This window comes from Mesocricetus auratus, unplaced genomic scaffold (assembly GCF_017639785.1).
Source record: "Mesocricetus auratus isolate SY011 unplaced genomic scaffold, BCM_Maur_2.0 Super-Scaffold_4256, whole genome shotgun sequence".
Classification (NCBI taxonomy): domain Eukaryota; kingdom Metazoa; phylum Chordata; class Mammalia; order Rodentia; family Cricetidae; genus Mesocricetus; species Mesocricetus auratus.
The window spans coordinates 23870250-23898053 of record NW_024429182.1 but is presented as its reverse complement, the minus strand read 5'-3'; the positions used below and the strand labels follow the sequence as shown (position 1 = coordinate 23898053).

General features: G+C 41.2%; 1 protein-coding gene across 9 annotated transcripts in view; it reads right to left on the bottom strand.

The window, feature by feature from the left end:
- Positions 1-27804, bottom strand: part of Cpeb3 (cytoplasmic polyadenylation element binding protein 3) — a 179166-nt gene that overhangs the window by 86994 nt on the left and 64368 nt on the right. For 7 of the 9 annotated variants that reach the window (XM_005063652.4, XM_040745024.1, XM_005063654.4 and 4 more), the window contains exons 3-4: positions 24612-24771; positions 13816-13872 (exon numbers count right to left, since the gene is read on the bottom strand). In XM_005063652.4, coding sequence (XP_005063709.1) covers positions 13816-13872; positions 24612-24771 — 217 coding nt within the window. The remainder of the gene's footprint in view (positions 1-13815; positions 13873-24611; positions 24772-27804) is intronic. The other 2 variants (XM_040745039.1, XM_040745048.1) reach the window with 1 other exon arrangement.

The window sequence follows — 27804 nt, the reverse complement described above, 5'->3', positions numbered from 1 at the left end:
ATTTCTTTTGCGCTCAGGGCAATTTCAGAATTTTTTTTCATGTTCTGGGAAAAATGCCACAGGAATTCCTACGATGACTTCATTGAGTCTGTCGATCACATTTGGTAATGCAGTCATTTTTCACAATACTGAGTCTGTCAACCCATGAGCACAGGGACTTTATGTCTTCAACTACTTCCCTCAGTGATTTCTACATTCCTCCCGTGAGGCAATGGGTGCCACAGAGCACAGGCGGAAGCGAGAGAACAACTGTGTGGAGTTGTTCTCTCTGTATGCATCCAGGGGATCAACTGAGGTCACCAGGATCACACAGCAAGAGCCTTTCCCCACAAGAGTGGTCTTGATCGCCTCAGGGGGTTCCATGTTTTAAAATAAGTTTTTATTATAGAAGTCTTGTCTTTCCTTTCCTTGGTTGGGTTTATTCTAGATTTGAGGTTTGTTTTGTTTTTTATACAGTCTCACTGTGTAGCCCTGAAACTTGCTATATAGACCAGACTGGCCTGGAACTCAGATCCTCCTGCCTCTCCTTCCTGAGTGTTGAAATTAAAGGTATGTTCCACCATGCCCTGCCCTGCCTGTTGATTTTATCCAGCTACTTCTCTTACTGTTTTATCAGCTCTGAGTTTCCTCAAGAGAGTTTTAGGATCTTTGAACTTCATTTTATTATTGTTTTATGAATATAGGGTTTCTCTGTGTATTCCCTGGCTGTCCTGGAACTCATTCTATAGACCAGTCTGTCCTGGAACTCAAAAGATCCACTACCCTTACCTACTGAGTACTGGAATTAAAGGAATTCTCCACTATACCTGGCTCCTGACCTTAATTACTAATTATCACCGTTTTTAAAAAAGTATTTAGTTTGCATGTAAATTAAGTGTTTTGCTTGCATGTGTGTGTGTGCACTACATTAACATTTGGATTTTTTGCATATTTGTCGTGTTGTATTTTATTTTATTTTGATTTTTCCAGGCAGATTTTCTCCGTGGCTTTGGAGGCTGTCCTGGAACTAGCTCTTTATAGACCAGGCTGGTCTTGAACTCACAGAAATCTGCCTGCCTCTGCCTCCCGAGTGCTGGGACTAAAGGCACGCACCACCACCTCCTGGCTCGTGTTTTATTTTAAGATGTTTAACATACACACAAAAGTCACCACAGGTCAGATTATATTCCCTCTAATCCAGTCTCAAACAAATATGCAAAAAGCAAACTTCCCTTGCTTATTGGATATGACAAAACAAGCCTGTGATCCAAGGATCTGGAGATGGCAGGATGAAGAAAGAATTCAAGATCATCCTAACTACTCAGTAACTCCCAGGACCAGTCTAGGGTATCTCAAAACAAAACAAAACAAACAAACAAAAAAAAAAACAAAGCAAGCCTTGCAAACAATTTTTATTTTTAAATTTTGAAACAGAGCCTCATGTAGCCATAGCTGGACTCAAACTCACGTAGTAGAGGAACCTAGAACTTCTGGCCCTCCTGCCTTGCCTTCATGAAACCCAGGACTACGTGCAATCAGACCCAAGGCATCTGTACTCTAGGCACCCAGTCTACCAACTGATCTACATCAGGCCAGCAAACACCATGTCTTTAATTGGCAATTGCATTTTTAAAGGATTTATTTTTTTATTTGTGTGCATGTGTGTATGCAAGTGTGTTTAAGTGCCCTCAAATGGTGGAGGCCTCAGGTCCTCCTGAAGCTAGGCAGTTCTGAGTCACCTAATTTGGTGGGTGCTAGGAATAGAAAGAACTTGGGCACTGAAAGCAAGAGCAATTTGTTTGTAACTGCTGCAATATCTCTCACCAGCCTCCAACAACTTTTTGTTTGTTTTTGGAGACAAGGTCTTACTGTGTAGCCCTGGCTTTCCTGGAAGTTATTACATAGACCAGGCTGGCCTCAAACTCAGAGGGATCACCCTGCCTCTGCCTCCAGAGAGCTAGGATTAAAGATACGTACCACCACACCTGGTTTAAACATTAAAAAAAAATCCCCATTTGAATAGGCAACACATTAAGTTCTAATTAATGAACCGGGGATGTAGCTGGTGGTAGAGTACTTCTAGCATGCATAAGGCAGTATGTATAATCTTTGCTCACTTAAATGAAGACACACACACACACACACACACACACACACACACACACATTCATATTCAAACAACTGATGCTGTCTTTTAGCTTCTACCAGAAATGAGTCATAGAAAAATTCCACATAAGATCTTAGGTGACCAAAAAGTTCCTATTCCCTTCATTAGACTGTAAACTCAGAGAGCTAGAGGGTGAGGTTTGTACCCAAATGTTCTTCTAATGTCTTTGTTTTTATAGTGTCTGAAAAAATACTCCCAGTCCAGTGATTCTAAAGCCAGGCAAACAATAATAATAGAGAAGATACATATCTCCATAAGCAACATGAACATAGCAGATAGAAATAGCACATCTTTATCCACTATGTTCACACATTATTACAATTTACTTGGGTATTTTAAACTCCTTTCCCATTTCTCTGATTCTACTTCATCATTCTCAGTAGTAAGTGATGGGCAGAGCACTAGTACGGCTGAGACACCTTACAAGGAGAATTCTGTAGAACAGATGCTTTGGTGTCTGCTGATGGAAACAGGGCAGTCTACTGATGACTCATCATGCACCAGGGACTGACCTTTATTTGTCTGATCCAGCATTTAACTGGCCTGAGAATTTGCTTACTACAGAGAAAGGCACTAGAATAGTACTTTTGTCCCACCACTACGCTGAGGCAGGAGAATCAAGAGTTGAAGACCAGGATGGGTTACGGTGCTAAAACTAGAGCTCTGTTTTAAACAAACCATCTTCTCCAGACACTGTGCCAAAAATCTTAAGAGATCTCTTCAAATTTTATGTAAATCTTCATTTTTGATTATTTGGGAAAGTCAATACTTGCTAATTCTACAATTATGAGGCCCAAAATAATGTAGAGAATTAAAAGAATAGGCAAACATAAGGATACTGGTGTGTTCAGAAGTCCACAGCACTAATGCTGGGCCCATTGGTCAGTGTTCTAAGTTCCCGGCCTACAAGCAAGGCATCTCTCATATAAGAATAAGAGTTCCTTCATAGAAGAAAGCTACCAAAAATAACTTCTTTGGGAGTTTGGGAATAGCCCCAATCACAAGAAGCTCCACATTTGCCCCATACCTGACCTGGCTCCTATCCTGAATAAAATCTAGTTTTCACTTTGTTGAAATATACGCACTAAGGAGAAAGAAACATCAATATTAAAATTATATAGCACAAATGGGTGAGCTCTTGGAGTATTTTCCTTTCTGTGATTTATTTCACTTAACATGTTTTCCAGGTTCATCTATGGTGTTGCAAGTGACAAGATTTCATTTATGTGTGTGTTTGTATATATGTGTGTACACATGCATGCCAAGGTATTTGCGTGTAGGTCATAGGACAATTTGAGGGAACTGATTCACCTTCTACCATAAGATCCAGGACTGAACTCAGGTTGCCATGCTTGGCCGTGAGTAGAGTTAATTGCTGAGTCAGCTCACTAGCCCCAGGATTTCACCACTTGTTGGCTAAGCAGCACTCTGCTATGTATACATACCCCACCCATCCTTTGATGAACACCTGGCTACTGCAAATAGTACTTTAATGAACATGGGCATGAAGGTGTAATTTCTATTGGATCTATACCCAGGTGTTTGACTCCCGAGTCACATGACAGTTCTACTTTTTAATTTTTTTTAAAAGAGCACCTATACTGGAGTTGTACTATTAATGACTGTTCTAGTTAATGTTGACCATTGGCAGGATGGGGAGGAGGCACTTCTCCCCACATCTTGCTCGATACTCACTATCTTTTCAGCAAGAGGCATTCCAACAGAAATAAGGTACCACACCTCTTTGTGGTTTGGATTTGCAATTCCCAAGTGATAAACAATAATAAGATTTGGATTTTATTCTGTTTTTAATTTCTATTGACTATTTGACTATTTGCATGTCTTCTTTTGAAGTTAAATAAGAACTTTTATATATCTTAACCAATTTTTGGGTGCATATATGTGTTTACATGTGCTTGCATGTGCTATTGTGTCTGCATATATGTAGAAGACACTTCAGGTGTCTTCCTCCGTTGCTCTCCACCTTATGTGGGTATTGGGGATTGAACTCAGGTTATCATACTTGCACGGAAGCATTTTACCAACTGAGGCATCTCTCCAGCCTTTGATTTGGTTATTATGTGTGTGGGGGGCATATGTATTTGGAGGGCAGAGTACCACTTTAGATGTTCCTCTTCATCCACCACTGTTTCCCGAGACAGCACACTCACTGTCCTGGGGCTCACTAACTAGACTAGGCTGGCTAGCCAGTAAGCTCCAAGTAAGCTCCCACTATCTCTCCACTTCCTTGGCACTGGATTACAAGATTTTGTATGGGTGGTGGAGATTGAACTCATACTTCTGTGGCAGGAGATTTACTAACTGAGCCGTTTCCCCAGCCCCTGGTGGCTCGGTTCTCCCTCCTAACAACACAGGGTGGTCTTGAACTTACTCTTTAGCCCACCTTGCCTTGAACTTACGACCCCCCCCTTCCTCAGCCTCTTGAGTGTCTGGGATTACAGGCCTATGCCATCAGCCCCAGCAATAATCAGAATTTTGAACACTTTCAGAAATGAAAGCCATGTGAAGGGATGAATACACTAATTATACAATGCTTCAAAACATCACATTTTATCCTGTAAATGTCCACTATACATTTTTCTTTTCCAGTCATCAATACAAGCAGGTTGACTTCCTCTGTGTAATGTACACAGAGGCACATGTACATTTTTCTCTTTTGCAGTCCTGGGAGTCAAACCAGAGTCTGCTCATGACGTCACTGCTGCATCACTGACCTGCACTGCAATGTGCTTCCCAAAGAACTGGCATTGTGAGAGGTCTTCTTTGAAATTTGAAATGTTTATAGATTAAGCTCTGAGATTCTTCTTTAATTGTGTATGTGTGCTGAATGCTACAAACAGGAAGTCCAGGTTACACTGCTTACATAAGGGAGAAAGCAAACAGGAAGTCCACAGGGAACAATAAGAAACACGTTGGTTCCTGTGTCTTTACTGTGAGGAAGAAAATCAACTCCTGTACTTGTAGGATTTCAAACACACAAGGGACATCTTCCAAAACCCATTAAAATCACAGGAAAACTAACTTCAAACTTAACTTATTTACAGTGTTCAATATCAAGTTATGTAATCAGGCTGTCCATTCTATTTTTCAGGAAAAAAAAAGAAAAAATAATAAAGGTCATACAGTAATAAAAGAAAAAGGTATTCTCACAGAGAGATGGCAGATGGCAGATAGCTTTGGCAGCTGTCCTGGAACTAGCTCTTGTAGACCAGGCTGGTCTCGAACTCACAGATATCCGCCTGCCTCAGCCTCCTGAGTGCTGGGATTAAAGGCGTGCGCCACCACTGCCTGGCATGCCTGACTCTTAATGGGTCCTGGGGACTGAAAGAAGGCCCTCTTGTTTGTATGGCAAGCACTTGTAGGGAGTGAGTCCTTGCTCCAGCTCTGTTCTGCCAGCTGCTTCCCAATAAGCACAAAAGACTTAATATTAATTATAATAGCTCTGGCTTGTTACTGGCTAACAGTTACAACTAAAATTAGCCCATTTATGTTAATCTGCATTGTGCTACGTGTCGTTACGTCTCTTTCATCTGGCACCTCTTGTTTCCTCTCTGTGTCTGACTGTCAATTCCTTTGACTCCACCCTTCTTTCTAGTGTCCTTAGTCCGGTTTTCCTCCCTAACCTATCCTGTCCAGCTATTGGCCAGTCAGCTTCTTTATTAAACCAATCACACTGACATATATACACACAGTGTAAAGGTACAGGTTCACATAGTCTAAACTGATCTTGAACTTGCTATGTATCTGAGACTGGCCTTAAATTTGGTTAAGTCTCAGCCGGGCGGTGGTAGTGAACACCTTTAATCCCAGAACTCAGGAGGCAGAGGCAGGAGGATCTCTGTGAGTTCGAGACCAGACTGGTCTACATGAGCTAGTTCCAGGACAGCATCCAAAGCCACAGAGAAACCCTGTCTCGAAAAATACAACAAAACAAACAAAAAAGGAGTCAGGCACAGCAGCACATGTCGGTGACCCTGTGGCTTTGGTGCCAGGAAATGGGGAAGGGGAGTAGGAGGAGTAGAAAGAGGGAGCGGACAGTACCACTGAAGCTCACTGTTATCTACAGGGATTGCTGAGCTCCAAGTTCAGTGAAACACTCTATCAAAAAATGTGAGGAGACCGATGAAGATATCCATGCTATACAAACACACACAATCCCACAAACACAAAAAGGTATTTTCTTAGAATCAGGTATGGGCACTCAAGCCTATAATCCTACCACTTGGGAGGCTGAGACAGGGGAATTGACACAAGTCTGAGGCCAGCCTGGGCTACTCAGTAAGTTCCAGGTTGGCCAAAGCTATATAGCAAGACCCTGTCTCAATAAAACAAACAAAAATAACAACAATGTGCTCTTCCATTTTTGAAAAATTCCATTAGGAACTCTAGCAAAACTGGCTTTCTTTCTATTTTGGCACAAATGCATCATGTGCTCAGCTCCCCCTCTGCCACTTCCTGTCAGCTGAGCCTCCCCAAGGAGCTCATGCTCAGCAAAGCCTGACAAGGAGGGAGATGAGGAGCCAAGGCAGCCACCCCAGTGTCTGCCCAATACAAACAGCCACACCAATACTGTTCACGTGTTATCTTTTGACTCAACAAATGTACTATCGGCTCTCAGTTCCAACACAAATATTCTGAAATGTGTCAAGACATTGGTTAAGGGGAGAAACATAGAGGGCGCTTTTGCTAAGGTTCCTGAGTGGCCTAGTGCACGGGCTATGTGTAAAATGAATGACTCTGGAACTTCTCAAACAGCACAATGCCTTTCTGGTTATTATGTTGTTGTTTTGTCTCTTATTATAGTTCTGGGTGATAAAACCAGTGTTTCACGCTTCTTATGCATCACTCTCTCCCAGCTCCCCACTCCCTTTTAAGACACTAACATTTAAGTTTTCAATCTGCCCAGGTTTTCCTCTGTGACTCTTCAGTTTCTAACTACCTGGGGTATTGTGAGGAGGAAGAGTGTGGACAAAGACTCATCTCCCTGCAGAGGTCATGGCACTTCAGATTTCCTACTCACCTCTAACTCCAAATACTAAGTACAACTTAGAAATATCAGAATAAAATGACAATGAAAACGTTTAAATGCTTGGCATACTAGCATATGCCTATAGTACCAGTCCTCCAGAGGCTGAGGCAGCAATACTGACTTCTGGGAGTTCAAGGCTAGCCTGAGATACAAAATAAGACTATCTCAAAGAACAAAAGCAAAACAAACAAAAACCAACAACAAAAAGCCAGCATAGCAACTCAGAAGCAGGAGGATCATAGGCAAATTCAAGGCCAGCCTGAGTAGAGAGGCCTCAAAAATAAAAGCAATCAATATAATATAAGCTCCATGCACATTAAGGGAGATCTTTAACAGGGAGCTATAAAACTGAAGCAAGAACCAGAGGCAAGGACAGCTCAAATAAGCTTCATCTACAAGTCAGTCACCCCGCTGTGTGACATCCATTTTCATGATCATTGTCTCTACTTTACAGGTGAAGAATCAGAGACAAAGAGGAATTAAGACAAGGCCCTAAGGTTATAAAGCTTGTAAGTGGTGACCTCAGAGTTGCCTGACCCCAGACAGCCATCCACTGCTGTGTTAGAGCAATGTGCTGTGTGGGCAGGTTTCCTGTGCTTTCAGATGCTTGCCAGAGAGCTGTTGGAAGCAAATGACTCTACCTGCGTTAAGGCACACTGCCCCTCTGTTTGTGTACTCATCAAGCAACTTCCTAACATTTGCCAGTATCCCTGAGCCAACTGGAAAAGGGTTAAAGTCAAAAGGAAAAGCTGCATACCATTGGCATCAATGCCTCTTAAGCTGACACTGAGCATCCTGGCTTTGAACATGAATTTGACCTTAACTTGGTTGACTTGGTCCAGTTATGGAGGCCCTTTTCTGAGAATCAACATGATAGAGGGAAAAATCACCAAGTCAGACAACAATCCTATGGCAGACCACAACTGCTAAAGCAAATGTATACCCACAACGTCGAAAAGCAAAACCACAAGCTACTATAAGTCAGATAAGAACCTTCCTGATACAAATACTACCATGTAGGAAGCCAGATGCACCCTCAGGTCTCCCCCCTTTTCCGGCAGGGAAAGATGTAATCTGCCAACTCACAGTGTTGTTGAAGTAAAAATAAGGACCATGGCTCAGTGGATAACTATTACAACAAGGGGAAATATTACCCACTCTAGAGAAAAGAACACATTGTTTCAAAAACTACTTTTATTTTGGAAATACTGGACAAGCAGTAGGTCTTACTGAAGAATGAGGGTTCCTTCTACCATCCAACCTTTTATATTATACAACACTAAAGGAATGCATTTCTTTCTTAGCTGTGTCTCAGAATCCAGCCCAAACACAGGCCTACTAATTCTTACTAGATTTATAGTCTTAAAAACTTACTTATTTTATTTGGCAGTGGTAGTGCATGCCTTTAATCCCAGCACTCAGGAGGCAGAAGCAGATGGATCTCCGAGTTCAAGGACAACCTGGTCTACAAAGTGAGTTCCAGGACTGCCAGAGCTACACAGAGAAGCCTCATCTCAAACCGCCCACCAAATTTTTTTTTACTTTATTTTTATGTATGTGTCTGTGTGAGTAGATATCACACATATCCATTTGTCCCCAGAGGCCAGAAGAGGGCACTGGATCTCCTGGGGCTGGAGTTCAAGTAGCTATGAGTTGATCAATATGGGTGCAGGAAATGAAAAGGGTCTTCTAAGGAGAAGCACTCCTATCTGCTGAGCCGCTCTCTAGTCCCTAGAGTTACAGTCTTAAAGTTATAGGAGCTAGGGAGATGAGCCCAGCCAGCAAAGAGCTTGCCTTGCAAGTATGAGAACAACCGTAGGGTAGATAGAAGGTGAGTTGAGCATATCACACACATACCCCCAGAGCTCAGGAGGAAGACACAAACAGATCCCTGGGGCTAACTGGCCCTGCAACAACTTCCTTTCTTCAGCAAGCTCCAAAAAATGGTGGACAGTACATGATGAATGATAGCCAAGGTTGTTTTCTGGCCTCCACATGCATGTTCATACACATACATGCACAAACACACACACATAAATATGCACATGTATGTACACACACAAACATACACACTAGTAGATTTTGGCTTCATACAAATATTGCCAATCTTCCTATACCCTAAGTGCTTACAGGCTTACTGCCAATTCCTCCTTCCTTCCATAGCTGGTGTCTTTTCCTTCTCTCCTAAGTTTATTTCCAGTTTTCTAGATGACACCAGCAGTGGTGATTCTCAGGGTTAAACGTAACTGGGAGCAAGGAGATGGTGGCTCACACCTTTAATCCCAGCATTTAGGAGACAAAGGCAGGCAGATCTGAGTTCAAGGTCACCCAGGTCTACAAAGTGATCTCCAGGTCAACCAGGCTACACTGAGAACCTGGGACTCACAAAACAAAACAAGCAAAAGAGTAACTGGAAGACATGCACTAGGGCAGCAAACAACAGGAAATTGGCCACATCATCTGACAGGTGCAGATGCTCACCCTGGCATCTCCCTTCTCATCCAGTCAAGAGAGCGTAGGTCTATGTCCAGAGGAAATCTAGGGTTAGGTGAGCCAAGGAATAGAAGGACACTGTGGATGGTGGCCTTGTGCAGAGTAAGAAAGGAAGCACTCAGTCATACAGTTCCTCCACCCCACTGGGGCTCAGGCTGATCTTCAACTTGTTTTCCTTCTGCTTCAGCCTCCCAAGGGCAGGGACTACAAGTGTCTACCGCCCACAAAATCACTTCTTTGTTTTCTTAGGCACTCCCTTTCTTTTTCAAAAATATAGTTAAACTTATATTTAGTTCCTTTCAATGACCAAAATTTGTGAACTAGTAAAATTTTAGTGATTTCTGTTTTGTTTTTGAGACAGGGTTTCTGTGTGTAATCCTGGTTGGCCTTGAACTCACTGTGTAGATCACTCACTGTGGGATTAAAGGTATGTGCCACCATAAACTTTAGTGATCTTTAATTTTACTTCAATCGATCCTATATAAAAGTTGAGGGAGAGGAAGAACTGACCTTAGGACAAGAAATATGGGATAACAAATGATAGCGGAAAACAAGATGACAAAAAACACCAATGTGTTGCTAGCGTGGGACACACATCCGCAATGCCAGCCCTAGTGGGCTGGGGCAGAAAACTGAGAGTTACAAGTGGGGCTAGTGCGTCTGAGGGTGACCTCAGCCAGTCAGACTGTCCCAAAGAAACCAAGTTCGGTTCATTTGAAGGGTGGGGCAGGAAGGGCAGAGAATATGGAGCTATGAATGGTGGCACATAAAATCCCAGCATTTGGGAGGTGGAGGTGGGAGATTCCCAACTTTCAAGCCAATGTGGTTTCGACATAAATACCATACACACAGACATGTTCACACATGTTACATACATGTCAGTAGATGAGCTGGGCTCAATGTGTTAAAGTGTGCAAATCCCACATGTAACAACCCACAGTGGATTATGAACCTGCCAAGGTGACTGTGAAGGTCTGTAAGCAGCGCAAGTGCAAAACTTGCTGTTTTTGCGTGGTTCGGCGACCCTGGGAGCACCCAGAGAAGCACTGAAGACTGACACAGTCCTGTCTGCTGTCACTTTCCAATTATCTACACAGCTCATCAACACGTGACGCAGAGATTGGTAAAACGGCCTCTGACCTCCATACCTATGCCATGACGCTCATGCTCCCCGACCCCCACACAAGTCATTCACACACTGAAAAAGCTTTTAAAAATGTTACCTAATCAGCCCCCTTTCTCTAAGAGATACGATTGATCTAAAAGGGAGATTTAAACAAGCCACATGTACAGTGTAAAAATCTCGCCAGGCAGTGGTGGTGCCCGCCTTTAATCCCAGCACTCGGGAGGCAGAGGCAGAGCGAGTTCGAGGACAACCTCCAAAGTGATAGAAACCCTGTCTCAAAAAAAAAAAACCTCATGAGATTTCTTATTTTATAAACCAAAGACAATCAAAATGTCTTTAGTTTCATTTTCTACCCAGACATGAAAAAAACTGCATCCTCTCCCTCTTACAGAGGACAATTCACACCATGTAAAATTAGGTCATTTCCAAGCAACTGCTTCAGGCAGACACTACCACCACACTACTTTTTCATGGTCAACTCTACCTCCCATCATCTAATCAAGTCTCCTCACAGTTACTAATGAGCCTCAGTTAAGCACTTTATCAATTCTCTCTCCTCTTCCCCCCCCCTCTCACGCGCGCGCGCGCGCACACACACACACACACAAACACACACACACACGTAGCGTAGCATAATCTCCATGTAAAGTGTCCTTTCTTTCAGAAATGAGACATGAGAGGAGCATGCTTTGGAATTTGCATTGTCCTCAAGCCCTCCAAACAGAAAACATGCAAACACGGATCAGGGCTTGTGTCACTAAGCAGCGCCAGCAATTCCCACATGCTCAGGGTAAGTGCAGCATGTCAGATCTGAGGAAATGTATAATATTTTAGATCAAATGTCTACATATTTTAGAGAATCTAAAGCCTATCTTTAGAAATTCTAATGGTATTTCAAAGCTCTTACTCAAGAGAAAGGGGGGTTAATATACACAGCCCTACTTTTACTCGGTGTATCCCTGAAGTGAACCAGGAATTGGCCTGCACACCTGAGGGAATAAGAGGTCACAAACTGGTATCACTCACTTGACAGAAGAGAAAACTGCAATTCTGAGAGGCAACAGCTTGTGCAGGCCTCCTGACAACACATGATTTCTGTGTATGTTCTCTTACAAAGTTGTTTGTCCTATACATGCCAGCAAGGCAAGCTGACCCGGGCAGATACCTCAGGGCTTTTGTTTTTTTGTTTTTTTGAGATCATGCTGTTCTCTGGGTGATTTTCATTTTACAAGCAGTAGTGGGCTCCATTTTGACAACAAACACAGAAGAGGATGATTCTGCATCTCTCTGTACACATAGACACCACGTCTGTCCAGCACCACCCAGGAGGAAGACCAACAAGCCACTTACTCTTCCCAAAGCAAAAACAGGGGCCACCCATACACGGATAAAGAAGATTGGGAATGTATGAGCACACTGACATAGCAAAATGGATCAGAGAAACCAGGTCCAGGGATTTATGGGACATACCACAAGCAGTGGCACTCCTTCACCTAGATGCATAAAGAGGAAGACACCTAACAGTGTGACAACAGCCCCACTGGCCTGTCATCTGACCATCCAGTTGTGCACCAAGGGACCCATAGCCTGAGAACTCCTGGCTGTCCCTGGGGCTTCATTTCAGCTATCACCCTGAAGGTGATGCAGCAGACTAAAACTGCAGCCCCTCCCACCTCCATCAGTTGTCCATTGGCTCCTATATTAAGCCTTGATGGTCTCACACCTCACCTCTGCAGCCATGCTCAACCTGGAGACCTTGTGGCTTGGCTCTGTGTACCTCTAGCAGTCCAACTGGGTACTTTCTATTGACTAACTCCAGCAAGGACTGCTTCTATCGTTATCTGCTCTCTACCTGTTATAACTCCTGAACTCTGCTGGAGCCCTTTAACCCCTTTCTAAGCTTAAAGATATACATGTTTACATAAATATTTACTGTGTTGTGACTTCTGAACTCTGCGGTAGCCTTTTTAACCCTTTTCTAACCTACAAGTATACATGTTTAACCTACAAGTATACATGTTTACATAAATATTTATGGAGTTGTGTGTAATGAGTGATATGAAATATTCAGGCATAGTGCTTTTATAGTACAATCTCAATAGCCTAAGCTACCTCAAGCCCTCTACATAGTGAGCCGGACCTAGAACTCCAGATCCTCCTCAACCTCTGCCTCCTAAGTGCTGGGATTACAGGTGTGCGTCACTACCCCTGACTCTCCAAACCCACTGAGCAACTCAGCAGCATTCTGGTTAGTGTGTGTGTGTGTGTGTGTGTGTGTGTGTGTGTGTGTGTGTGTGTGAGAGAGAGAGAGAGAGAGAGAGAGAGAGAGAGAGAGAGAGAGAGAGAGAGAGAGAGAGAGAGTCTAGAATGTAACCTCATAATTATATTGACAAAGCCATATGTGGCCATCAAAGCTGCTAACATCTACAGTATACAAATTCTATCAATGGAAGAGCCCTGAAGAGCCATCTTGAAACATCTATGGGCTCTTTACAGGAATGAGTTATGTATAAAAATTAAGTATTCATTCATTTTCTATGCTACTCTCTCTTTCCCTATACCTCCTTCTTTCATTACTTCACCCTAATGTAGAGAGCAGAAGCTGGGAAACATTTCCTATTACTAACTTAAAACTTTATTTACAAACACAGGTAGTAAGCCAGTTCACAGGCTTGCATACACAACTTGCAAATGTTGGTTTGGAGCAATGAATTTTCTAGCTTTTTCTTACTCAGAATCACCTATATGACTGCTAACACACAAATTTCTGGAAGCATCCTTAAAGTTTCTCATTCTATAGGTATGTCTGTAGGAGACCCTGAGATCTTGTGTGGTTTTTAGTAAGTTCCCAAGTAATGCTGATGCTACTGGTACAGAAATCCCACTCTGAGAAGTGCTTGTATAGAACAGTAATCTATACTGCCTCTAGTGAAAAATCGAACAGTGTTGCAAACCTGACTGATACTTTCTATAGAGAGTTTTACAGGAAGACAAACTTACTGTTAAGTGCCATAATGTTATCTGTTCCTGGATGATGGAAATTTATTCCCATGCGCCCTGGAAAAGAAAGCAATTTTATATTAAGCATAATCACACACACACACACAAAATTCTTCAATATAATTATTTCAAATACACTTACAAAATACACACAATACAAAACACTACAGATTCATCTATAGCAGTGCTATCAAGGCCAAAGCATTTACAACAACTTTTAAATCAACTCATAAAACACAGACATGAAAAGTCTTAAAACAAAGCCAAAGTCTCAACACAAAACACAACCAAACAAAAAGAAGCTTCCATTATAGTCTGAAATTTGTACATCTCCCATATTAAAATTTAAACAAGTCCATTTCCTAGATAAGTATTTTATTTAAACAATCATTTATTTATGCCCTTCAAATTAAGGCATTAAAAAAAGAAATTTAGAGAAGTAAGTAAACATGAAGTTTAGAGATAATAATAAGATACAATTTCATAATGCCTCAAAAAATGCAACATAATTACCAAAGTAGCAAAAGGAAGAAGATGGTAAATTTTATGGTAAGGGAAAGACTGATGATGTAAAAATTTAAGAGTTCAAGTTGCCCTACCACTCCTCTTTCAGGGGTTTGGTTTGTATGGTGTGTTGGTTTCTTTTATGATTATGTGGCCCTAGTTGATCTAGAGTTCACCACGCACACCAGACTGGCCTGTAGATCATGAAAATCTGCTGTGTTTGCCTCCCTCAAGAACTAGGATTAAAAACATGCACTATCATCCATGCCTGGCCCCACCACTAACTACTCCTATGACCTTGTGACAAATGTGACTTTCCAGAGTCTCATCTTCATGAATAATGAGAATTGAAACTTCTGCCCACATTGGTTGGCTTCCTATTTGTGTATACCTCTGAGGTTAAGAACCATTTTTACATTTTTAATGGGCTGGAAAACCAAAGAAAAGCAAAGAGGCAACAGAAGCCTGAGTCCTGTAAACCCTCACACATTTGTTCTATACTCATTCACAAAGTTTCAACCCTTGAGCTATAAGATAATAAACAGAATCTAACGTTTCAATTAATGGCCCATTGGAATAAAGAGTGAAAGACTGAAAGATGTGTGTGTGTAGGGAAGGGGCAGGAGATGGACAGAGTGAAACTCACAAGCACAGATGGAAAGATGCAGGGGTACAGAATGAAAGATACGGGCATTTGCTGCTTTTTTTCATTATTAGAGACAAAGAAGAAGGATGCATCAAAAAACTAAAATTAAACCCAAAGAGTCTTGTATAGAGAGAAAATGTACTATGCAAGATTTCTTGACCAATTCCTTCAACAAAATAGTTATCAAAACCAGGTGTGGTGGCTCACCCCTGTAATCCCAGACAAGAGGAATGTTGGGAATTTAGGATCAGTGTATAGTTACAGAATAATACCCTGTTTCAAAAAACAAACACACAAAAAGATATTGAAACAAAAACTAGGGTGTAAATAATATCTACGAGCCTGACTCTCTGAAGTTCTCATGTATAGTTACTTTGAGAGTTATCATGAAATCCACAGAAACATGTTAATTTTAAGACAAGTGTTTTACCACTTAAATATCCCTACAGTCCTAAAAATGTTTGTTCTATTTTATAGCCACTGCTTAAATAAATGTCAATCATATTTGGGGAAAATAGTATAGAGGAAGCTGGAGATAACAGATACAACTCTATATGCAATTGCAAAAGTATCAGTTTTCATTTGGTATTAAATTCTGCTATTGGGAACTGGAGGCAAACATCATTGCCAAGCTCAACACCACAGAAAAACAAAATAACTTAATGAAAAAACACAATTCAACTTTGCCACTTGTATTGGTGTGTGCGCGCGTGTGTGTGTGTGTGTTTAAGAATGGGGGAAAATCAATTAAATTGTCAAAGAATAATAAAGGAAACATTCTTGAATATAAGATTTCTGTAGAAAACAAACTGTTTTCATATTACCTACAAGCTAATCACTAGGAGTTTAAAAGTATCCCATTGTTGGAAGATATATTTGGCATAACTATACTTGTAGTTGTCCCTCATACCTTATTATGCTTTTCCAATTCCTAGGTCATTTCAGAGTCTCTGAGAGTGACAGTCTATGCCATCTGCAATGCTGTCTCCTATCACCACCTTAATTGAAAACTACTTCACAAGTCCAGTCATGAGAACAAGACTGGACTCGGTAAGAGAATTTACATACTGGTTTCAGTTAATTAAATCAATGTTCTTTACACCCAAAACTAACATCCATGAACACTAAAAGTGATATCCTCTCTCTAGTTTAGCTTCATCATATTCTAGAGTATCATCCATAATAGCCAGTTGCTGATAAAATCCCATTGAGACTTCAAAATCACTGTCCATTAGAACTTAAGGCAAATAGAATCTCTTTAGTTAGATGGCAGTTCACACCTATAGCCTACATGTAGGAGGTAGAGGCAAAAGAATCACAAGTTCAAGGTCAGCCTGAGCTGCACAGTGAAACCGTCTCAAAAAAATAAACAATAACATCAAAAAGGAAGAGACAGTGTTGCACATGATCTCTGTGAATTCTAGGCCAATCAGGGATACATAATGAGAGCTTGTTTAAACAAAATGTAAAAAAAACAGGACCTATTCCATCATTGACCAATAAATATCAAGAGGACAGTGTGAGTCCTTAAAAGGGATTGATGGTCCTTAATACTATTACAATAAGGAAAGGTTGTCAAGGACATTGAGTAACCCTAAATTTAGCTGCTATTCATTCGACTTCACTTCCTGTATAATAGAGAATTACATACTTTACTGACATTGCACAAAATAAGGTTTCCGTGTTTCTGGAATCTGCCCTCTTAGCCTCAGAACATGAGCACATCTCACGGCATTTTGAGCTCTTTCTTGAAGAGCTAGAACATTTCACCTTGACAGGATGACCTTGAGAGGAATGGGGCTGCCTCTATCCTCACTGATGTAGCTGCAATTCTGTCTTCCTCAAGAAGCAGAGCAAGAGGATTCGATGCGGTCTTACAGGTGGAAGGCAGTGCTACTTAAAAACAAAACAAAACAAAAAACCAGTGGTTTTTACCTTTCCTGGTCTTCTCTCTAATTTTTTCCAATGGATCTTCAGATAAAAACAAATTTTGTAAGATGCTCTGTGTCAATACTGGATCCCTAGAATCTATAACCTGATTAATCTAGGTTTCCTACTAAATATAATGTTTTTGGTAAAATTAAATATGACTTTTTAGTTTATCTCTTCAAAAAGTAGTGTTTAGAGAATAAATGCAATCTATTTTCACTGAATATAATTAGAATATATGAAAAAATAAGGCCACTAAAGACAAGCACTGTCAGTTTTATTTATACTTGTCACTGTAGAGAACATGCACGAAGCTTTCTTTCCTAAGATTGTGATCATTATATAATTTTTCTCTTAGTGCAATATGCACCTAAGCTTTAATACTGATTACAGGATTTTGGAAGAGAGAGAAAGCAAGCAGTGGCAAAAGAAACCCTGATGCTAAATTCGGAGGAGGCCATTTCTTTTTGCTTCCTTTTGTCCAACAAATGCTGCTGTTGAATCAGCTGTGAAAACAGGACGAACCGTGTGACATCTGGTGATTTTGTCACTGCAGTCTGGTGCTGCCAGTGTGACATCTGTCACCTGTCCGTGAGTCTGCTATTTTTAAAGTGTTCTTGTCAGCTAGCTATCGTGCAAGTATAGTGTAAAATGTAAGGTTTCAGAAGCTGGAAGGCATCCTTAGTCTTCCTAGGTTAAACGATTCAAGGGAAAGCTGAGACTGGCCCACTCTGTCCACATCACAGACAGGAGTCAGGAGACGGAGACAGAGGGTGGAGAAGCACTTAAGCAGCTTCAAAGAGAATGTCGGTATTAGGGCTTTGCTCAAGAAAATAGTTTAAATTTTACCTATTTTATCTAAAAAGTTAGAGACACACTCCTAGAGAAACAGTGAAGTGGGATGTGGTGGACATGCCTGTGATACCCGGTGTCCAAAAGGGTGAGACTGAAGAATCTTGAGTTTCAGACCAGCTTGGCTCTACAGCAAGACCCTGTCTCAAACAACAACAACAAAGGGTCTTGACGCTTGAAGCTTGAGGCTTGAGGCTGTGAGATGGTTCAACAAGAAAATTTGCCTCCAAGCCCAAGGACCTGAATTCAGTCCTTGAGACATGAAAACAGATCCCTCAAGTTGTGCTGTGAACTCTTCATGAACACGTAAATACTGTTTTTAAAAAGCTAAATTTCTTTTTAAGGCAATGGCAAAATAAGGTACTATAATTATAGTATTATAGATCTGTTTCAAATAACCATTAAGCAAAACTGTGAGCTCAGAACTGAAGTCAATGGACAATTTTGGACAAGGGTTTGTTTTTGTTTTGTTTCTCTCTCCTATTTCCTCCCCTCTCTCTTTCTCTCTCTCTCTGGGGTGGGGGGAAGGCTGTACTGTGGGTTCCAGTCACACCCTCCGTGGCAACTGGGGTAGCAGGCATCACATCATGGCTGCCATAACTTCTTAAATCCTTTGCACTTGTTTCCTTGGTGAAGGCTGCAGCTCAACTGAATTAGAATTTCAGATGTTAGTACCCAGGTATAATCGTCCTTTTATAACTCTTAGAGGATGAAAATGCTGTATCTTAAATCAGGTTCAATCAGGCAAAGTAACAGACAGAAGAAGGTGAGACCGGAGGATCTCTCACGTGCCAGGGCTCAGGGCTAGCCTGGTGACTGAGCAAGCCTCACATAGAGGAAAAGATTGGAAATAGATGGACAAGAAAAATCACTTCCTGGTAACTCAGTCTGTCTCCAGCAATCTGTAGGGGCATCTTCTCTTTCACTTTAGGTTCAGGGAATCAAACTCAGATGCTTTGGCAGACTGGGCCCCAAGCACAGCTAAGAATCGGCTGACTTAGTAAGGACAAACTGACAAAGCTTGACAGAAGATGACACTGAAGTAAAACTAAGCAATGATTCAAGCTACAAAATAAACAGCATATTTTCTTCTGGAGGATCAAGTAAAAAAAATGTAATGAACATAAATGTCTTAAAAAAAAAAACAAGGAAACCTAAAATTCCCCCAAAGGGAACCAATTTTGTGTAAGTCTCTGTCATATTACATCTAAATATGATGAATAGAGAAAAACGTCTCTATAACAGCAAAGGGGTGGCATTCATATCTTCCAAGTCTCTGTCAATTTAAATGTGCTGAAGCACTAGTACCAGAAAATGAGCTATTTTTTCTCAGACTTTTTCAGTGTATCTTTGAAAAGCAGGCCCTTCAATCTGAGTGCTCAACCGACACCTGCTCTTTTCATTTTTCAAATCTCAGTTCCACAAATGACAAAGGAGAGAAAATTCCGTATATAGAAACAGTTCTTCAGGCACTATCCCCAGTCAGCCAGACTAGCATCCTGGTATAAGAATGAGAACGCGGGCAGGGGGTAAAGGATGCTCTTCCCTTCATGTTGTTGCCTAGCTGCCTGCAGTACAGTTTCCCCAGCCAGGGGATGGGATCTTGCTTTCTAGCATTCAGCTTCTCTGTCCTAAGCATATGGCTGCTATTTCCTTATTTATTCTAACACGGAAGGTGACTGGTCAATCAAGCCTAATGATCACAGGTTTTCAAGTCAGGAGGTAGTCTCATTCAAAGAGTACAATGATGAATCTTTTTTCCCTTCCTCTCCTCCTATTTCTAACACTAGAAACCCACTTTCCCTACACAGTTACGCAGAGAGTTGGATCTGAGCAGAGGCCAGTTCCCTCCACCACTCCTACCTCTACTAATGCAAGGACTTCTGTGCTTAGAAACAAGTACCAGCACTCACAACTTTCTATTTGTCTCAAGACCTCCTGTCTCATCAATATGCAGCATCTCTCAAGCACAAAGTTCATACAAGGTGTAAGACACAAAGCCCTTATCATGTCATTCTGTCACGCCAAACTGAATTACCCAGTGACTGCAACAGAGGGTAGTTTTCCCTGCAGGCTATGCATGCTGGGATTCACACCAAGGGCTTCCGCAGAGTGCTCTACGACAGAGCTATATACACTTGCAGCCCACAGAAGCCATTACTCCATGATTCATCATCTTGACTGACCCAGCATGAGCGCAAACACAACAGAAAACCTGTGATGTCTAATTTACCGAAAGGGAAATCTTTTTTCCTAGACTTCCTGCTCTCACACTAGCTCCTCCTTTTTCTTGAATTAAACAAATGCTTGAATAAAATGATTTTCACTGAATATTCCTTAAATAATAGATACTAACATCTTCTATGTGATCAACACTGTGAATATACACCAAGTCCAATTTAAGTATATCATGAAGTACTTTATGTCATATTTAAATGCTAGGTACCTAGTTGGTGGAACTATTTTTGAAATGATTAGGAGGTGGCCTTATTGGGAAAGGTGTGTCACTAGGGCTGAGCTTTGAGGTTTCAAACACCCACACCAAGCCCAGTCTCTCTGTCCTCTCTTTCTCTATCCCCTCCCCCACCTCCAATTTGTGATTTAAGTGCTCAGCTACTGCTCCCGTTCCATGTCTGCCCAACACGGTGGTCATAGACTCACCCTCGAAACTGTAAGCAAGACCCCAGTTGTAGTGATATTTATGATTTATTAAAGCTTGTCTGAGGATTCAGAAAAGCAAAGTCAGCCTCAAGCTATCGAGATCAGGCAATGGTGGTACACACCTTTAATCCTAGGACTCAGGATTAATAGGTAGACAAATCTCTGAATCCAAGGCCACCCAGATCAAGAGTGAATCAGTCTAAAAGACAGTTGTGGCTCACACCTTTAATCCCAACATCAGGGAAGTATATAAGACAGAAGCAAGGTCTCAGTAGAGGCATTCAGTCTCCTGTCACACTGAGGAGAGGTTACAGTCTGAGGTTTGGTGAGAGCTCGTGGAGACAGATCAGCCCATTCAGCCTGAGACAGAGGTAAGAAGCTAGTGGGCAGCTTCTTTGCTTTTCTGATATTCATCATGAAATCTGAACCCAATATCAATCTCTGGGTCATTTATTTTTTTGTGTTTCACCCAATTAAATGCTTTCTTTCATAAGAGTTGCCTTGATCATGCTATCTCTTCACAGAAACAGAACAGTGACTAAGATAACTATATTACTCAGTTAACTTAGAGCAGTTGTCTTTCTCCTACATGTGGCTTTTGAAAATAATGGCTTATCCTTCAATAATCAATATTTATGTATGGAAAATTAACACAACTGTGACCGTTTGCAGCCAACATTGAGCTGTAGTCTGGTCAAGAAAAAAAATCTGCACTGATTTGGCTTAATTTATTATGGAGGTAAAGGAATAAGCCACGCTAACCTACACAGAAAATCCCATGCAGTTATCTGCACAGTTCTTTGTGCCAGGGATTTCATCTTCCCACCTATTATATAAGTTGTTTTATCTTAATTACAAGGCTATAAAGAAGCCAATGTGTTCAGTTCAATACCAACTCGGGGCAGATAAAGAACTCAAATCCAGTTTGGACTAACTATGATGTTAGAAAGACTGCCTTTTGACAGGGCATTTGCTTTACAGAAAATGTAGGACATCTGGGAGGTTCTTAATAAAGATGACTAAATAACTTTGCTACTTATTTGTATTGCGCCTATAGAAGGCTTTTAAACTTTGTCTTTTGACCCACTATGCATTATCTGAATTTTTTGTATAGTAAGCAGAATGTGGGATTCTTCCTAAAGAAAACTGAGTTCTAAGAAAAATAAGACCAGTGCAAACAAGCACCCCAAAATCCAACTCTGTACTTGGGTTTTGAGATACACACATACCCTACCCTATCCTACCTTACCCTACCCTACCCCACAAACAGTGTTCCCACATTTATAAGGGAAAAGGTGAAGACTGAGATCTAAGGAGGATACTCAGGAAGAAAGAAAACAAGCTGGAAGAGAACAAAACACTTCCCAGCACACAGCAGCTACCCTAACATATCCTCTAGCTCTTAATGCTCAACCCACCCTGATGCTTCTATCTTTGGACCTACAGACCATCACTATGAATGTGCCTTAAGCAAGAGTTATGTAAAGAAAAACTTATAGCAGTATTACCTAGGATAAAGAAAAACTGGAAAGTCTAAATTTAAATTTTATCAATAAATTCTGAATATCAGTGAGAATCATGGGTATTTATTACTATAGAAAATAAAAAACCAAAGGCTACACCATCATAATGTTTATTAAATTTTAAGTTACTTATGTGTATATGCATGTTCATGTGTGCAGATACATGTGTGTGCATATGGAGATCCAGCAGAGGTACTATCCACGTTTTTGGTAAGGTTGTGGTTTTTTTGTTTGTTTTTGAGATGGGGTCTCTCATGGCCTGGAACTCATCAAACAGACTAGGCCCACTGGCCAGTGAGTGCCAAGGATCTCCTTGTCTCTCCCCAGCACTGGGATTGTGAGCATATGCTAGTATTCTCCGCTCTTTTAACTGGGTTTGCGAGATTGAACTCAGGCCATTATGGTGCAAGACAAGTATTCAGACTGAGCTCTCTCTCCAGCCTGAAGACTGAGCTCTCTCTCTCCAGCCTGAAGACTGAGCTCTCTCTCTCCAGCCTGAAGACTGAGCTCTCTCTCTCCAGCCTGAAGACTGAGCTCGCTCTCCAGCCTGAAGACTGAGCTCTCTCTCTCTCCAGCCTGAAGACTGAGCTCTCTCTCTCTCCAGCCTGAAGACTCTCTCCAGTGCAACTTTTTAGCCACCTTTTTATTCTGACACTTTTACTTTTAAAGGTAAAAGTACCTTACACATTTTCTCTTCTCCTCTTCCTTCTTTGTTCTTGCTCTTGGTTTTTTGAGACAAGTCTCACTATATAGCTCGGTGTGTCCAGGAACTTGTTATGTCTGTATAAGCTCAGGCTGGCCTTGAGCTTGTATCATCCACCTGCCTCTGCTTCCCAAGTGCTGAGATTATGATGTGCACCACCATGCCCAGTGTCAAAATATTTTCTTAAAGGTGCAAGTGATGTCATTGACCACAGGGACATAGTGATGTCACTGGCCTCAGGGAAGTAGTCTGTACAGTATGACAAACTGGGAAGTTGAAACCATACTGAGACTTTTAAAAAGTACATACTAACGGTCTCCCAACTCATTAGTTCATGATGCACATATGGAGAAGCAGTCGTCTACCTCACACTTGCTAGTCAAGAAAAGTCTGCAGAGATGGTGGGGCCTGAGATTTAAAAGGATACCACAAATGGAAAAGGTGTTTACATCTCAGTGAGGTTACCCTCTTCCACTATGCCAGTGCTATACTTAATGTGGTACAAATACAATTCTAAAAAATTAATGCAGACTATAAAATCCCTTTCTAATGTTTTACTGAAAGAGTACAATGGTGTTCCCCTATATAATCTTGCATTCACAATGATGAGGCAGTAGGATTGTCTTGAGTTCCAAGGTCAGCCTGGAATATATAATATGTTCCAGGACACCCTGAACTATACAGTAAGACCCTGTCTCAAAAAAAAGAAATAGATACAAGAAAGGAAAAGCAGAGAATACAGACCAAGATACAGAAGGTACAGACAAAGAACAGGAGTTAAGTGGTAGAGAAAAATCGACAAATGTAATCTCAAAAGAGTCTAAAAACAAAACAATCTGTAAATATCATTTTTTACAACATTCACACCTCTAAATATAACATGCTTCCAAATTATCACAGACCTAATCTTTAACTGAAGAAAAATGTGGTGACTAAATATAACAGCAAATATTTTTTTCTTTTTTTTCTTCTTTTGCTGAAGGCCTTAAGATCTAGCTTTTCTCTAGACCCTTTATTTTCTTCATTGTCTAATGCTTATTTTCTTCACTGGAAAATTAGAAAAGCAGCAGGAAAATGATGAGCATGACAAGAAAGTGGTGAAAGGATTTCTGGGAAGGAAACGGATGTCAGAGGTTCAGTTGGCCACATCCTAGATAAGGGTCTAGTGAATGCCAGAGAGGAAAAAGCCCTCACGATTAAGGAAGATGCGGAGTTCGCTCAAGATGGTCATCCCTGTGGCAAAGTGTTCAGTTTTTAATTAAAGTACTAACTCAAAATGGAGTGGTTTTCCATACCAGTAACTTTCATTAGAGTAGCTAAAATATTGCAGGCTCTCTAAAATGTCGAGTAACCTGTAAAAAGAACCATCTGTAATTATGAGTTTACATGGACTCTGTAAATCCTCCTATTCTTGATCTTGTAATGCTTTACCTCATACTGAACTCAGAACACGCACATGCTTTAAAGTATCGCCCTTGTTCTGTAGCCCATGCTACGCAAAGGGCCTCTGGCGGCATGTACGCTGTGTTGCAATGCTCCTATACTAGAAAAGGGTTAGACTTTAACACAATGGAGCCCTATCTATGAAGCTTCCTGAAGGCGTTTTGGAGACTGACTTACTAAATGTCATACTTTTCGAGGTACACCTGAACTTAAATGGATACTACAGTTCAGCTAAGGATTCCAAATGTACAAAGCCCAGAAAATGTGGCTTCTGGTTTCATGCTATAACCATGACCTCAGCTACCCAACATAGACTTCTTCCAGATAAACAGATTAAGGTTACCAACTCTGATTACTGCAGGTAGCTGAACCCATGTTAAAAAAGAAAATCAACTTTAAATGCATTCCACAATGCTTTACAGAAGCAAAACAAACAAACAAAGACAAATAAAAACAACAAAAAGTTCACAATTATTAAAAAGCTGATTTTTTGCTTAAAACACCAAGCAAGAATGGACATATGAATATTCCTAACCTGCAAAATGATTCCTCCACATTATATCAGCGAAACTCATTGGTGGGCCACTGGGAGGGTAGTGTTTACCTTTCAGAGGCTCATGATCAGTCCTTATCATATCCATTAAGGAGTTCTCCAAGGAGTGCAAGTTAAAAGTGTCATAGGGCCTACTCCGGTCCTAAAAATAGAAACACAGAACAAGACGATATATAGTTACTTCATAAAATTAACATTTGTTCTGCTTCCTGCTGTATACTGGCAACATGAATGAAAGTTACAATTATAAAAACACATTAAGAATAATGACAGTGGCAATATTCTCAATAGAAGTATCTACAATTAATGTGCATCCATTCCCTGATAGTCTATAACGTAAATGCCTCATTCCTTCAGACTGACTTCTTTCAAATGAGATCAGATGCATTAGTGTTGCCTTCTACTATCCACTCCCTGTCTTCCACATTCCTAGAGAACCGAGAAAGTCCGTAAAATCAGAACCATGTTCCTGAAAAAGACAGAGGGTTATTTTATAAAGAAGCTGAGGCAACAGCAGTTTCACCTGTGTAAGGAGTTCCAGGTTGTCTGAAATAGACACTGCCTCAAAATAGAAAAAGCAAAATCATGACAATTTCAATGTATTCATAATAAATCACTTTAATATTTATGAACAGTAAATTCCATATATGGATATTTTTTAATGTGGAATAAAAAAAATAAGTTTAAGATGTGTTGTCCTTTGACCCCCACATGCATTCTGGGGCATGCACTTGTACACACACATGCACATAAATAAGTAAATGCCAACAAAATAATTTTTTTGTCTTTTATGACAGGGTTTCTCTATGTAGCCCTGGTTGTGCTGGAACTCACTCTGTATATCAGTCTGGCCTCAAACTCACAGAGATTTGCCTCCCAAGTGCTAGGATTAAAGGCATGCACCACCACCACCAAGTGGCAATTTTTTAAAGCAAGAAATAAAATTTCATGGTGAAGAGGAGGTTAAATGACAATAAAAAAGTCTGTTTGGGATGTTTGGCAGAATGTGGTGGGACTTGCCTATTATCCTAGCAGTTCAGAGGCTATCACACAAGCCCCTGACCATCCTCCTGATGACATCCAAGAATCTTTCTGGCCAGGGAAGTTTTGTTTTTGTTTTTCCATTTAATCTTTAATGTAATCTTTCTTTCAAGGTAGGTAAAAAACATATCTATTGTATACATAAGGAAAGTGAGTTTGGCAAAGATTGGAACGTACGTATCTATACTCAAAACCAATACCCCAAGGAATATAAAGTTTGTCCAAAGAAGTTGACCCCATCAGCACAGGATGGTAAGCAGTGACTCTATGGAATCATAATAGTGCATGTAATCACTGATGAGATGACCTTGCTGCATGGTGGTAGTGAGTTCCTGTCAGGAGAGGCTATATGCTTTTAGGTGACTACCTATTAGGAAAATGAGTGAAGGTATTTAGGAAGGTGTGTCATGTGTTTAAATTGAAATGATCCTCAAATCAGTTAAAATGTCAAATTCATGGGTCACTCTGGTTGAACTACAAGTTCCTGGGCTTGGGAGACAGCTTAGTTGACAAAGTACTAGCCTTGTAGGCACCAGGATGGGAGCTCTCCCAAACCTATATACAAGTACAGGTTGTAGTGGCACATGCTGGGAGACAGAGACAGGAAGATCCCTGGGGCTCACTGGCCAGCTATCCTGTCCCTCTCAGAGTGCCAGGTCAGTGAGAACCCCTACCTCAAAAGATCAGTGGGCAACTCCGGAGGACCAACATCTAAAGTTAAACTAGATTCTACACTAGTGTGCTTCCTTTCCCAATCTCCTGAGCTCCAGTTCAAACATGCTTAGTAATATTTTATAAGAAAAGCCAGCAAGATGGCCAGAGGGGAAAGGTGGAGATGGTAAAGTATGTGCCCCACAAGCTAGAGAACTTTAGTTCAGATCCATCACTCACACAAAGCAGGCAGACAGGACTTACTACCCATCAGCCTAGCTGAATCTGTCACTTTACAAGCATGTTCAAGTACATACACACATAAAAGAATGCACAACAGCTACCTACATGGTGTCTACAACAACAGTAGCAAGAACACAAAGTGTCTTCTGTAATGCCACATCCCAGTACTGGAACATAGATTTAAAATCTATAAGGAGTTTATCGATACAAACTGAACAGTGTCCATTTATACTCAACAGATGAAAACATGACATGTGGCCAGCATAACAGAATTTGCACATGCCTCTTCTTTTCTTGTTTGTTTGTTTTTCCGAGACAGGGTTTCTCTGTGTAGTTTTAGAGTCTATCCTGGTACCCTCTCTGTAGACCAGGCTGGGATTAAAGTCATGTGCCACCAACGCCTGGCTCCATTGAGACTTATTTTCTCATAAAATTAATTCTATTCATGCCTCATCACTTTTTTTTTTTTTTGATTTTCGAAACTGGTTTTGTTTTGGAGGCTGTCCTGGAACTCACCCTGTAGACCAAGCTGGTCTTGAACTCACAGAGATTCGCCTGCCTCTGCCTCGCTAGCGCTGGGATTAAAGACGTGCTCCACCAATGCCAGGTGAAGCAGTCTCAATTCTTATGTCTATCCAGGAGAAGAATTTAGTCAGGACATGGGTGTAGATCACACAGTCAGCAACAGTTCAGTCAGAGCCAGCGAGAAGCAAGAATCCACCAGAGGCAGAGTAGGCCAAGCAAGCAGCCATGCTGATCCCTGCAGGCGGGGCTAACATTTCTCCTCTCCCTGATGTTTCTTCCCATGTGCCTCCCTCACAGGGAGTCCTAGGAAAGGGGCATGCTGTCCTCAGAAGCCAGTTTACCTAGGATTCAGTCTGTTATAAATACATGTATGAATACCCTTAAATTTTAAAAGTTTACTAGGAGCCAGGAGGTGGTGGTGCACACCTTTAAACCCAGTACTAGATAGGGGTGGGGGAAGGCAGAGGCAGGCTGATCTTGGAGTTTGAGGCCAGCCTGGTCTACACATGGAGTTCCAAGACAGCCAGGGCTACACAAAGAAACCCTGTCCTGAAAAAGAAAAACAAACAAACAAACCACAACAAAAAAGGGAAAAGTGTACTAGGAGGGGAAAGTCTGCATGTGACAGGCGTCCTGAGGCCACTTTGATCTGGTCTAGCTAGCATGGGTCACTGTCACCCACTGCCCCTTACACATCTGGATCCTGGGCCCTTGG